General features: G+C 35.1%; 1 protein-coding gene across 9 annotated transcripts in view; it reads left to right on the top strand.

Annotated features, from left to right (window-relative positions):
* DOCK7 (dedicator of cytokinesis 7) overlaps positions 1-13,267 on the top strand; it is a 209,406-nt gene that overhangs the window by 63,678 nt on the left and 132,461 nt on the right. For all 9 annotated transcript variants that reach the window (XM_053921491.2, XM_053921489.2, XM_053921496.1 and 6 more), the window contains exons 13-14: positions 2,344-2,437; positions 3,064-3,226. In XM_053921491.2, coding sequence (XP_053777466.1) covers positions 2,344-2,437; positions 3,064-3,226 — 257 coding nt within the window. The remainder of the gene's footprint in view (positions 1-2,343; positions 2,438-3,063; positions 3,227-13,267) is intronic.

Here is a 13,267-nt window from a genome sequence, read left to right as displayed (position 1 = left end):
AGAGCTGTAGATTCACCAGATATATATAAAGACATAACCTTGCAGCTTTGACATTTCTCTCTTTTTGTACTTCTTCAGCTGCATCATCACTTCTGCTGCTATTTCCACAGCTCTTTTTTCATTTCTTTAGCTGCTTTATCATTGAACTGGTATTAGAAGCTCAAATCAACAAGTCATCCATCCACCTTACCCACCTGTTTATTCAAAATGTAGTTTTGAGCATTCACCATGTACTGAGCATCAGTCTGCCCACCTACCTATTTATCCAACAAATACTTTTTGAGAATTCACCACGTACTGGAGACTGGTAACTGGAAACTAGTGCAAAGTGACTGTGAAAAAAGAATGGATGACTGCCAGAGACAACAGAGCAGTGGAAAGCATTAACACCTGACTTTTTAGAGCTCTAATTTTTTTTAACTATTACTGTGTACAATTTTTATGAATATTTTTTAAATAGCTGGAATATTATACACCAAATACAAATTAAGTAATAAGCAGAGATTATAATTTTAAAAAAGTAGAATTTGAGGCACAAGTTTCTCCTAAATGAGATACAGAGAGCAGTTTTGTTTTTTTTTTTTAATTGATGAGCAATTACTATCCACGATTGGGATATAGTAATCAGTGATCTTTTTGTACAGATTTTAAATGTGACAAGCTAAAATTATTAGAAATACATGGAGATTTTAAAATAAAATCAAACACGTCAGTTTTAAGGACATTTGTTTTATTTATGGAAGTATGTATAAGTTACCTGTTGCTTCAGGAGTACGCAACAGTAAACATGCGGTGTGGAGAAGGGGTTGTCAGCTAGGCTCATTCACATGTTTGGAAGTTGACTGGGGTCAGCTGATGTAGACTGACTTCTGCTGGGAAGACAGAAATGACTCAGACCTCCTCCACGTTTCTCAACTTGTCTTCTCATCATCTAGTAGGCTAGCTTGGTCATGTTCTCATAGCAGTGGCAGAAGTCCAAGAGGGAGGGCAAGCTCACTTGTGTAAATGTTTTTCAAGTTTCTGCACCACCTTTGTTTATTGGCCAAAGTAAGTCACATGACAACACCTGGGGAGGGAATTAATGTTCCACCTAACAAAAGGTATGAAAACAGGGAGTAAAGAATGGAGGTCAATGATATACTCAATTTAACAGGTTAAATAGACAGAAATAATTGAATCTAGAGATAATCTTAATGTATTGTAGATAAGGACCATTTAAAGATCTATATTAATTCTGTATCAAGAGGAAAGAGTATACTGTTTTAGCAACTGATGGAACATTGGAACATTTACAATAATTAATTATATATTAGGTCACTGAAAAAATCTTCATAAAGTCAAATTTGCTAAATATAACTTAATAAAACTAAAAACTATTTATAAAAGTATTAACAAAAATCTCCAACCTGTTAGAAATTAAAAATCACTTTTCTAGATAATAGGGTAGAAGATGATTAATTCTGTGCCCTGTTCAAAATACAATAGTGAGCAAATGGGATATTTCTCAGGATGAACTCACAGTAATAAAGTAGCCTTAAATATATTTATTACTAAATAAGATAAATAGATAATATACGAACTATGCATTAAAAACACTAAGATATCAAATGCAGGAGGTTTGGGTTAATAAAATCTGAAAACTAACTCTTGAATAAAAGAATAAAATCCTTACCTAGTTTAATTGTAAAAAATTACATTAAATTGAAACTTTTGTATTAATTAAATATGGTTTTGTTTTGCTTGTCTCTTTTCCCATGACTGAGTTCTCTTCAGAGATTTCTTTCTGATCTTAGTATCAGGATAGTTGTACTTTTCTTTAAGAGTAGTTTTTGTTGTTGTTTCTTTTCTTTTTCAAATTTAGTCAATGCTGTATATTTTATATTTGAGAAGTTTGGTGATATAAAATTGAAAAGACATATTAACTCAAGTGTAATAAATTTATAAGATTGTCATATGTCTGTTTTATTTCTATATTATTTTTTAATCTTTTTTCATCTACCTCTAATTTGTATTGATTTTCAATATTTTAGTGTCCTGTAATATCTTGTAGACATAATAAGCTATAAATAAATATATAAAATTTAAAAACAGTTGGATGAACTGCATTCATGTTCTCCCCTAGAAAAAAGTAAATAAAAAAATAAAAACAGTTGTATCATCACACTTAATAAAATTGAAAGCATAGAAAGGGAAATAAGTCAGCATATGGGCTTTTAATCATGATTATATTAATTTTACTTTTATGCTTACTAAATTGAAGGAAGAAGGGCAGGATTAACAGGCAATATTTTTAATCTACCGTATTTATTTTATCAAGTAATTTTTCTTTGTTTTTAAAATCAGGAAGGAGACCGCTTAAGTGATGAAGATCTATACAAATTTCTTGCTGATATGAGAAGGCCGTCTTCTGTTTTACGGAGACTAAGACCAATTACAGGTATTTTCAAATTCTGAGTAGAAATGATTATAACTGTTATCATCACAAATATATTGTATTGTTTGTAGTTATGTATTCCTTTTTTTCACTTATCTGACCCATGTGTCTTTCTGTGCTCAGGGCTTGTCAGTCTTCTTCATCTCATTCTGCTCTCATGTGGTCTAACAGTTTGGATGTAGGATTCAGAACCATTGGTAATTTGGGTACTAAAATGAGAATGATGAATAATATCATGGCTTAAATAGTACATGAAATGGTAAAATTTAGAAATTGATTCATATTATGACCAGGGTAAAACAATTTTTAAGCTTATCAAGTTTAAATAAAATATTTATCCTTTGAAATGTTGACTTGGTCCTGTGCTCAATTTTTTTGTTTTTGTTTTTTCATTTTGCTTCTTCCTCCTTATTCATTCATTCATTCAATATATGTACTTACGTCTTCTCAGTAATTGTACCTTTGAGACTTTCTAAAATGAAGTAATTTGGAGTTCTCAGATGATAGTAATTTTGGTTTCTTTCAGACTTCTTGCAAAAATAGGATCTAAATTCTTCCCAAAACATTTTTAACATGAAGTTTTTATTTATTATGTTTACATTGTTTTTATAATATGTTTTTATATGCAGCTCAGCTAAAGATAGACATTTCTCCAGCACCTGAAAATCCTCATTATTGCCTAACCCCAGAGCTTCTTCAAGTGAAGCTTTACCCTGACAGTAGAGTTCGACCTACCAGAGAAATTTTGGAGTTTCCTGCCAGGGATATCTATGTTCCAAACACTACTTACAGGTAATACGCTTTAAGTTGGGAGAATTTTGAAAAATGATACTGTATACTCTTAATATTAAAGTAGAACTAGAATGAAACTCTTCAAAAATCTTTTATAGCTTTGTTACATATTTCATTTCTTATAAGATGTGATTAATAGCTGTAATGTATTAAGCTTTTACTATGTGCCAGATATAATGTTAATTATCTTACATGCATTATATTATTTACTTCTCATAAGTTGAGGTAGGTGTTACCTTCATTTAAGAAGTGAATAAACTGAGGGATAGATTCCTGGCTTGGGCACATACCTAGGTTGTAGGTTCAGTCCCCGGTTGGGGTGCATAATGGAGGAAACTGATCTGTTTCTCTCACATCGATGTTTTTCTCTCTCTCTCCCTGTTTCTTTCTTTCTCTCTATCCCCTTCCCTCTTGCCCTCTGTCCCTCCCTCCCTCCCTTCCTCTCTCCTTAAAATCAATGAAAATATCCACTGGTGAGGATCAAAAAAAAAAAAGATGCAATGATTCTGAAGTTGACTGCAGGCTTTAAAAAATATCTAGGTTACATAAAAAAAGTAATAGTTTTTATGCTATTTGAAGTGGTATGACCAAATGCATATGTTATGAAAAATTGGTAGATGTGTTCCTGTAACCAATATTTGTTAACCGTATTTTATTTTTTGGAATTAATTTAAAACTGAGGATTGACTGGTTTTTCTTCTTTTAACATAGGGATAATAAAAGTACCTGTACCATTTGTGAGGATTAAATAGCATAATAAATGCAAAACTTTTTACAAAGGCCCTGATACATTAGACACTAATAGAACTTGGACGTTATTATCACCATTGGCTTTATTAGATTACATTCACCAAAGCATTACACATCTTGGGAGAGATTGGTTTACGTGCATGACAGTACTGGGCTTTTGGGGTATAACTGGGTAAGAATTATTTAAGAGGGAAGATTATCAAAGTCAGTAGTAGTAGCCTGCATTATATTAGTCCTCAGGCCTTCAATGCCCATGAGACCTGAATACTAAATCACATAGGTCGTTTATTCTGTTTAGTTAGAAATATTTAGTCCCATGGACAGCTAATAGTTTTAGGAATCTATAGTTTATTAAAAAAAAACTTTTAGCTTATCTAGACAATCTAGTATAGACAGAAATGAGGATGTATGACAACCTCAATAGATATGAACATAGAAATGTCATAAAATTCCTTAAGTATTTGCTGATTGAATTGTTATAATGGATCACAAGAATACTCTTCGAGTTCAGTTTGAATTCTTTTACCTTCTGGGGAATGTTTTATGGTAAGCCATAATTTCTGGTACTACACATTAATGGTTATTATACAAATCTATATGTGTGTGTTTTCCCAGTGAATGATGTTAAAAGAAGAAAGTAAAGTTGATGCTAGAACTTTTCAAAGTTCATACATAGCCATTTTCTCATTAATCCTGCACAGCAGCCTGCACAGGACCAATACGATTATATCCCTGTTTTGTAGATGACAAGGTTGACATTCCAGAGGGCTCAAATTTGAATCTGAAAAGACCAGAAATTTAAGCATCTTTAATATGAGTTTTAAGGAAATATTTGCACATGTTATTTTATTTTTGGTACAAAACTTGAGTGTATTTTAAAGGGTCTAGTGCGGTAAAAAAGATTTAAAAGTTAGAGGGAGAATGAGCAGACAGGACTGAAGCAAACATTTGACTGAGGCAAGAAACCATAAGGAAAAAGAAGTGTATTCTGCAAGTGACAGATTTCCTATTATTTAATACCTTTTGCTTCCAATTTGTATTAGTATATGTATAACATATTTTTAGTTTATTTTTATTTTTTACATTTAAAAATATGCTTTTGAAGATGATTGGAATTTCTCAGAGATTTAAAACACAATTTGTGTTAAGCTATACCTAAAGCTAGAGATTTTTGCATTGAAATAAACTATCTTTTTTTCCCCCATACATGGTTTTGAAATTCATTCTTGTATATGGTTAACCCAGGAGGGACTTAGTCTTTTCAAATCCTCTATAAGGGTAAATGAGGATATACAGATATATGATGGTTTCTAGCAATTAGAAAATAAATGGCATGGTTTTTATTGTGCCAACCAAGTGGAGATTATTTGCATCAAATGCTTGCTTTGTTGAGGAAGTACTTACGTTATCACAGTATGCATGAAAAAAATACTAGGGTAATTGTTACTTAAGATAATTAAATAGAGTTCTTTCTTGCTAGTGGAACATTTTTTTTCATTGAATATCTGAAATCATCTGAAGGTCAGTGATAGATTGTGTGTAATTTTACTCGTGTTCCAAATTTGTACTTGACCGCCACTATTGCATTTGAGTTGTCAGGACCAAGATACATCTGATTGAGCAGACGCTTGTGTGTTTTACTGACATGCAGTTTTTAAGTGATACGTGTCACAGAGCACCTGCTATTCTTGGCAAGATTGTTAAAGTTTCCCAACAATAGCCTTAGTTGGAATCACTGACTGAACTTTTGTATCTTTGTTTTTCTTCTAGTTCTTAGAAGGACTGTATGTTTCTAGCAAATACGGTGTTAGAAGGAGTATAAGAATGAATGCAGTGGTTCAGACCTGGTAACAATCAGAGGGATAAACAAAATGAAATGATGCAGTTCATTTTGATCTGAACCTTTGTTAGCAGTTAGGAATATGACCTATACATCTCTTAATAATCCTTAGTAAACTTACTATCTGTGAATTAATCTGAGTATTATAGTTCAAAATTTTTTATAGTGGAAAATTACACACATATACAAAAGTAAATAGAATTGTACAGTTAACCTCCATTTTCATTCTTGTTTCATCTCTATTACCTGTCCCATTTTTTTCTGTTGTACTTTAAAACAAAGCATAGTCATCATTTCATTTCATTAATTCTTTAGTATGTATTTCTAACAGATAAGGACTTTAAAGAAATTAGTCACAATAACATTTGAAGTGTTTCGTGATTGCTTTATAATTTTATCCTGAATCAATTTTCTCTTGAGAAGTTTGAAAAATTTATAATCTGATTCAGTTTTTCCCCTAAAATTTTGTTTCTAGGAACAGCTTGGCCTGTCAGAGTAGATGTATACTATTTATATTATGACATGAGAGCCATGTAATTCATACTTCCCAAACTAGGTTATTATATGATGGTAGGTCCACCTTAAGAGTTGGGGTTCTTAATTGTTGTGTGCCTGTAACTTTTAGCAGTCTTGTGAATCCTATGATTGATATTTTCAGATTAGTATTTTTATTTTATATATATATATACATATATATATGTATATATATATATATATATTTTATTCTAGCGAGGAGGGGAAGAGAGGGAGAAAGAGAGAGAGAGAGAAACAGCAATGTGTGGTTGCCTCTCACATGCCCCCAACTGGGGACCTGGCCTGCAACCCAGGTATGTGCCCAGATTGGGAATCAAAATGGCGACCCTTTGGTTCATAGGCCAGCACTCAGTCCACTGAGCCACACCAGTCAGGGCTGAAATAGTATTTTTAAATGCAAAAATGAAATACATAGGATAAGAAGAAAGGAAATCAATTATATTGAATTATAGTTATAAAAATATTAAAGTTATGATATATGTTTATTTATTAATGAATTAAATTGAAAGAGCTAGTTGCAAGTCTAAAAACTACCATATATTCTAAGTAGTGATAAGCATGAATAATATTTGAGATATATGCAGTAGTTGTGATATAAAAATATGCATATCTATTAATGACAGAGTCTCATATATTGCTAATACCAGCACGGTTAGCTTCCTACATTCAAAATTAAAGAAGAAGGACTTCTGGCCAAGATGGAGGCGTAGGTAGACACACTGTGTCTTCTCGCACAACCAAAAGAAAGACAACAATAATTTTGAAACAAAAAACAACCAGAACTGACGGAAAATCAAACTGTATGGAAGTCCAACAACCAAGGAATTAAAGAAGACACATTCATCCAGACCGGTAGGAGGGGCAGAGACAGGCAACCGGGCAGAGAGGACTCGCAGCAAGTCGCGGCTGGTAGAGTGGGTGGTCCCACATTCATGTGCAGATTCTGGGAGGAACAACTGGGGACTGAAATAGACCACACAACCCAGGGCTCCAGCACAGGGAAATGAAGCCTCAAACCTCAGACTGAAAACACCTGTGGGGTTTAGACAGCACCAGGAGAAACTCCCACCCCTACAGGAGAGTTTGTTGGAGAGACCCACAGGGGCCTAGAACGTACTTGGGCCTACCCACCCAGGAAATCAGAACCAGAAAGGCCCAATTTGATTGTGCGTAGTGGGGGAAATAATGGAAAGCTGGCGGAGAATTGTTCCCTCTGGGACCCCTTCCCCATATACAGCGTCACAACGCAGCAATGTGGGTTGCCTGCCCCGGTGAATACCCAAGGCTCTGCTCCTTACTATATAACAGGCTCGTTGAGACAAAAAAATGGCCCAAATGAAAGAACAGATCAAAGCTCCAGAAAACATACAACTAAGCAACGAAGAGATAGCCAACCTATCAGATGCATAGTTCAAAACACTGGTAATCAGGATGCTCACAGAATTGGTTGAATTTGGTTGCAAATTAGATGAAGAAATGAAGGCTATGCTAAGTGAAATAGAAGAAAATGTACAGGGAACCAATAGTGATGGGGAGCAAACTGGGACTCATATCAACGGTGTGGACCAGAAGGAAGAAAGAAACATCCAACCAGAAAAGAATGAAGAAACAAGAATTCAAAAAAAAATGAGGAGAGGCTTTGGAACCTCCAGGACATCTTGAAATGTTCCAACATCCAAATTATAGGGGTACCAGAAGGAGAAGAGGGAGAGCAAGAAATTGAAAACTTATTTGAAGAAATCATGAAGGAGAACTTCCCCAGTCTGGCAAAGGAAATAGACTTCCAGGAAGTCCAGGAAGCTCAGAGAGTCTCAAAGAAGTTGGACCCAAGGAGGAACACACCAAGGCGCATCATAATTACATTACCCAAGATTAAAGAGAAGGAGAGAATCTTAGAAGCAACGAGTGAAAAGGAGACAGTTACCTACAAAAGAGTTCCCATAAGACTGTCAGCTGATTTCTCCAAAGAGACCTTACAGGCAAGAAGGGGCTGGCAAAAAGTATTCCAAGTCCTGAAAGGCAAGGACCTACATCCAAGATTACTCTATCATTTAGAATGGAATGGCAGATAAAGGGCTTCCCAGATAAGGTCAAGTTAAAGGAGTTCATCATCACCAAACCCTTATTATATGAAATGTTAAAGGGACTTATTTAAGAAAAAGAAGGTCAAAACTATGAACAGTAAAATGACAGCAAACTCACAGTTATTAATGATCACACCTAAAACAAAAACAAGACCAAACTAGGCAAACAACTAGAACAGGAACAGAACCATAGAGATGGAGATCACATGGAGGGTTGTCAGTAGGGGAGTGGCGGGGGGAGGGGGGGGGAAAGGTACAGAGAATAAGTATCATAAATGGTAGGTAGAAAATAGACAGGGGGAGGTTAAGAATAGTATAGGAAATGTAGAAGCCAAAGAACTTATCCATATGACCCATGGACATGAACTAAAGCAGGGGAATGTGGGTGGGAGGGGGTGTGTAGGGCGGAGGGGAGTGAAGAGGGGAAAATGGGACAACTGTAATAGCATAATCAATAAAATATATTTTAAAAAATAAAGAAGTACAAATTTCAGTGAAAATTAACATTTTTTCAGTTATAAACTAAATGTATTTTAGAAGTTTATGTTTAGTAGAAATTTTCAGGAATACTTATAACTTGATATTATGTTAGTGTAAGTATTTTTCTGCTATCACCACAAAATGCCCAATTTTATATATTTTTCTTCTCTAACATACATTTTTGAAAACTTTTTCTTTTGAAAAAATTTATTTTATTGGCATGACTTTGGTTAATAAAGTTATATAGGCTTCAGTTGTACAATTCTGTAATACATCATCTGTGCATTGTATTGTGTGTTCACCACTCCAAGTCTAGTCTCCTTCTGTCACCATTTATTCCCTCTTTACCCTCTTCTACTTCCCCCGCTCCCTTTTTCTTTTGGTAATCACCATACTGTTGTATGTGTCTATGAGGGGGTTTTTTTGTTGTTGTTGTTGTTTTTTGCTTATTCCCTTCACCTTTTTCACCTAGTCCCCCAACCCCCCCTTTCATCTAATAGCAGTCAGTCTCTCCTCTGTTTCTATGAGTCTGTTCTATTTTGTTTATTTTGTTCTTTAGATTCCACATATGAGTGAGATCATATGGTACCTGTCTTTCTCTGACTGGCTTATTTCACTTAGCATAATACTCTCCAGGTTCATCCACGCTGTCCCAAAGGGTAAGATTTCCTTCTTTTTACTGCTAAGTAGTATTCCATTGTGTAAATGTGCCACAGGTTTTTCATCCACTAATCCACTGGTGGGTACTTGGGCTGCTTCCAAATTTTGACTAGTGTAAATAATGCTGTATTGAACACAGAGGTGCATGTATTCTTTCCATTCAAGTTTATGGTGCCTTGCTTTAAAAAGTACTAGTCTTTCTATTTAGTTTTTGTTTTCATAGATGTGTAGAGCTATTTGCAGATACTCTGCTATTTTAGTTTTGCTAGATATACTACTCTAGTTTTCACTGCGTCGAATTAGCCCTAGTTTATTTTAACTCCAAAGATTCTTGGGTTGAGAGCTGTTTCCTAACATTTTACCGCCGCCACCCAGGAGTTTTTGGTTAGGGGCTTGCATTCAAATGTGGTGGAGTGTTAACTCAGACTCCGAGGGAACGAGTGAAGTCCAGCAGTGGTAACAGTGTGAGGAGAGCAGTTTCTTCTCCTACCCTGAGCATTAGAATATTTTTAGTTAGGGAGTGTTTTTGTACAGATTATATTTTTAAAGAGAGCTGTAGAAATCCAGTTTTTACAAGTATATAGGTTTGTTTAGAACTTTATAGTTCATAAAACCATTCAAATACAGTATCTTACTTTATGATTCCAACAACCTTATCAAGTAGATTTGGCAAGGTTATTTTATTCCCATATAATGTGGAGTATGGAAACTGAGGCTTAGTTGTTTATTTGACGATAAATGGTGATAGCCTTACCTCTTTAAGGTTGAAGGTTATTGCTTTTTCAAATATACCTAATCATTTTGTTAGATCACAGGTGGCAAACTCGAGGCCCGTGGGCTGAATCTGGCCCTCCACCTTGTTTTATCCGGCCCAGCACCGTGTTTCTACCCAGCAGTGCCAAGCTCCTTGCCCCTAGTTAAGGAGTAGTTACATTTATACAGTCCTAAAATTACATTCAGCCCTTTGAAGGCAACCTCAAGGCTGATGTTGCCCAGGTGAAAATGAGTTTGACCCCCCTATGTTAGATGTTATGATTGTTCCTGGGATTAAACATACGAATTTATAAAAGTAGTTTTTATGCTTGATTTTGTATGTTAAAAAAGATCATTATAACCTCATTGTAAAGGCTTACTGTGGGGGACTTAATCCTACTTTCATGACCGTGAACTGCACATTTCACACTAATTGAATAATTTTGACCTAGTTGATTTTCCATGAGAACACTTTGGAATTTAATAAAACCAACTAACTGTTGGCTCACTTTTCAGTTTTGAAAACTGCTGTGTTGGTTGCTCATAGATAAATGCAATGATTATGGTTGTTAGTGATGGGGAAGAAAAACAAGGAAATTTGATTATCCTATAGCAAAAGGTGGAATATATAACAGTACATATTTGGACCAGGTTTTATAAAGGAGTCAAATAGTAGGTACTCAGTAAATACAGATCAATGAATAAATTTTTGATTAATGAATGAATTAATTGATATTCGTGAGTTATGCTATTAGAAAGGAAAGATACAGGCATGAAAACATGTTGCTTCTAGGATGAGGGAGAGTGGGTAAATAGATTATACTAAAATAGGTAACCCTGAAAGAGGAAATGTGTATACTTGCTCTCAGTAAAATTCACACTGGTTCAGAATAAACTTTAGGTGTAGAAAGTTTGCAATACAGTAGTCTTCCCGTATTTGCAGGGGATTTGTTCCAACACCCCCAGAGGTTGCCTGAAACCCCTGGTTAGGGACAAAGCCTATATGGTAAGTTCTCACTTAATGTTGTTGATAGGTTCTGTGACTTTAAGTGAAATGACATATAGCAAACCAATTTTATCATAGCCTAATTCATATAAACAAAAGTTAAGTTTCTACAGCATGTCATCAACATTATAATGAAACAATGTTATCTGAGGACCTGCTATAATATACTATGTTTTTTTTTCCTATACATATATACCTGTTATAAAGTTTAATTTCGAAATTAGGTAGAGTAAGAGTTTAACAACAATAACCAATAATAGAGCAATTATAACAATATACTATAATAAAAGTTATGTGAATGTGGTATCTCTCTCTGTGTAAAAATATCTTACTGTACTCTCCCCCTTCTCTTGATGACATGGTACAGTGCCTACGTGATGAGATGAAGGGAGGTGAATGACGCAGGCATGGTGACATAGTGTTAGGCTACTATGGACTTCCTGGCAGTACATCAGAAGGAGGATCATCGAGCCACCATGATGTCATGTCTTCCACTAACAAATTTAATGCCCTTCCCATTTTATCTCAGCACTTACCATGCACTGGGGCTGTAACTTGAGCAATTTGAGGTGTGAGAGGAAAACTAGTACAGGTTTCTTTTTTCTTCACAATTTCACATATGGAACATTTGTTTTTACTGTAGTTTGGCAACCTCAGACTATGATGTTTTTTCATTCCTTTTTAAGTCTAGAACTTCCACCTTTCACTTAAAGGTAGCACTTTAAGGTTTTGGCATAACCTAATTGCCTGCATCACTTACTCTGGTGTTTTGAGACCATTATTATGCAAAATAAGGTTTACTACTGCTATCCACTACACACAATAGATCTGATCCCCTAGACGGCTACTCAGTGACTAATGGGTGTGTAGCATGTACAGCTTGGTGATGCTGGACATCGGGATATTCACACCTCAAAAAGGTTGAAGTGGGACCAAGTGAGGTTTCATCAGGCTACTCAGGACAGCACACAATTTACAACATGTGAATTGTTTACTTTTGAAGTTTTTCACTTAATATTTTGGACCACAGTTGAGCCTGGGTAACTGAAATCGTGGAAAGCAAGACCACAGATAAAAGGAAGGAACTACTATAATTCATTAAAATCAAGTAGATTGACTATCTTTGCTTTTGGAGTTTTCATTACTTTTTCCTCAAAATTTTTATTATTATTTTGATAGATTTACTGTTCTGTCTTTTCTTTATTTGCTAAGTGTCAGTTGAGGGATATAAACATTAATGCTGCAAAGTTTCAGAGGAAGGAGCCTCCATTTATTTACTAGATCTTTGTGGGAAAAGTGAGATTATCTGTTCCTTGAAGTATTGATAGAACCTAGCCAAGCAGAAAGGTCCGGGTAGGCATTCTAGACAAATGGAATGGCATTAGGAAAGTATATAGGGGATGGTTAAAAGTAGATAAGTTTGATCAGAGCTGAGGGTTGTGTTGGGCTAAAAATGGTTGAAAAGGAATTAAGGGTCAGAATATAAAAACCCTTGAGTACCTGGAAGAGCTTTGGATTTCATTGTGTAGGGTTATGCTCTTTTATTTATTTATTTGTTTGTTGTTTTTTTATTTTAATTTTTTATTGTTATTCAGTTACAGTTGTGTGCCTTTTCTCGCCATCCCTCCACCCCACCCCAGCTGAACCCACTTCCCTCCCTCACCTCCACCCTCACCCTTGATTTGGTCCATGTGTCCTTTATAGTAGTTCCTGTAATCCCCTCTCCTCACTGTCCCCTCCCCACTCCCCCCTGCCCATTGTTAGATTGTTCTTAACTTCAATGTCTCTGGTTATATTTCATTTCCTTTTTTCTTCTATTTATTATGTTCCAGTTAAAGGTGAGATCATATGGTATTTGTCCCTCACCGTCTGGCTTATTTCACTTAGCATAATGCTCTCCAGTTCCATCCATGCTGTTGCAAAGGGTATAAGCT

This window comes from Desmodus rotundus, chromosome 3 (assembly GCF_022682495.2).
Source record: "Desmodus rotundus isolate HL8 chromosome 3, HLdesRot8A.1, whole genome shotgun sequence".
Classification (NCBI taxonomy): Eukaryota; Metazoa; Chordata; class Mammalia; order Chiroptera; family Phyllostomidae; genus Desmodus; species Desmodus rotundus.
Note: the sequence above shows the minus strand (reverse complement) of the source record. Positions and strands in the feature narration are given on the sequence as shown.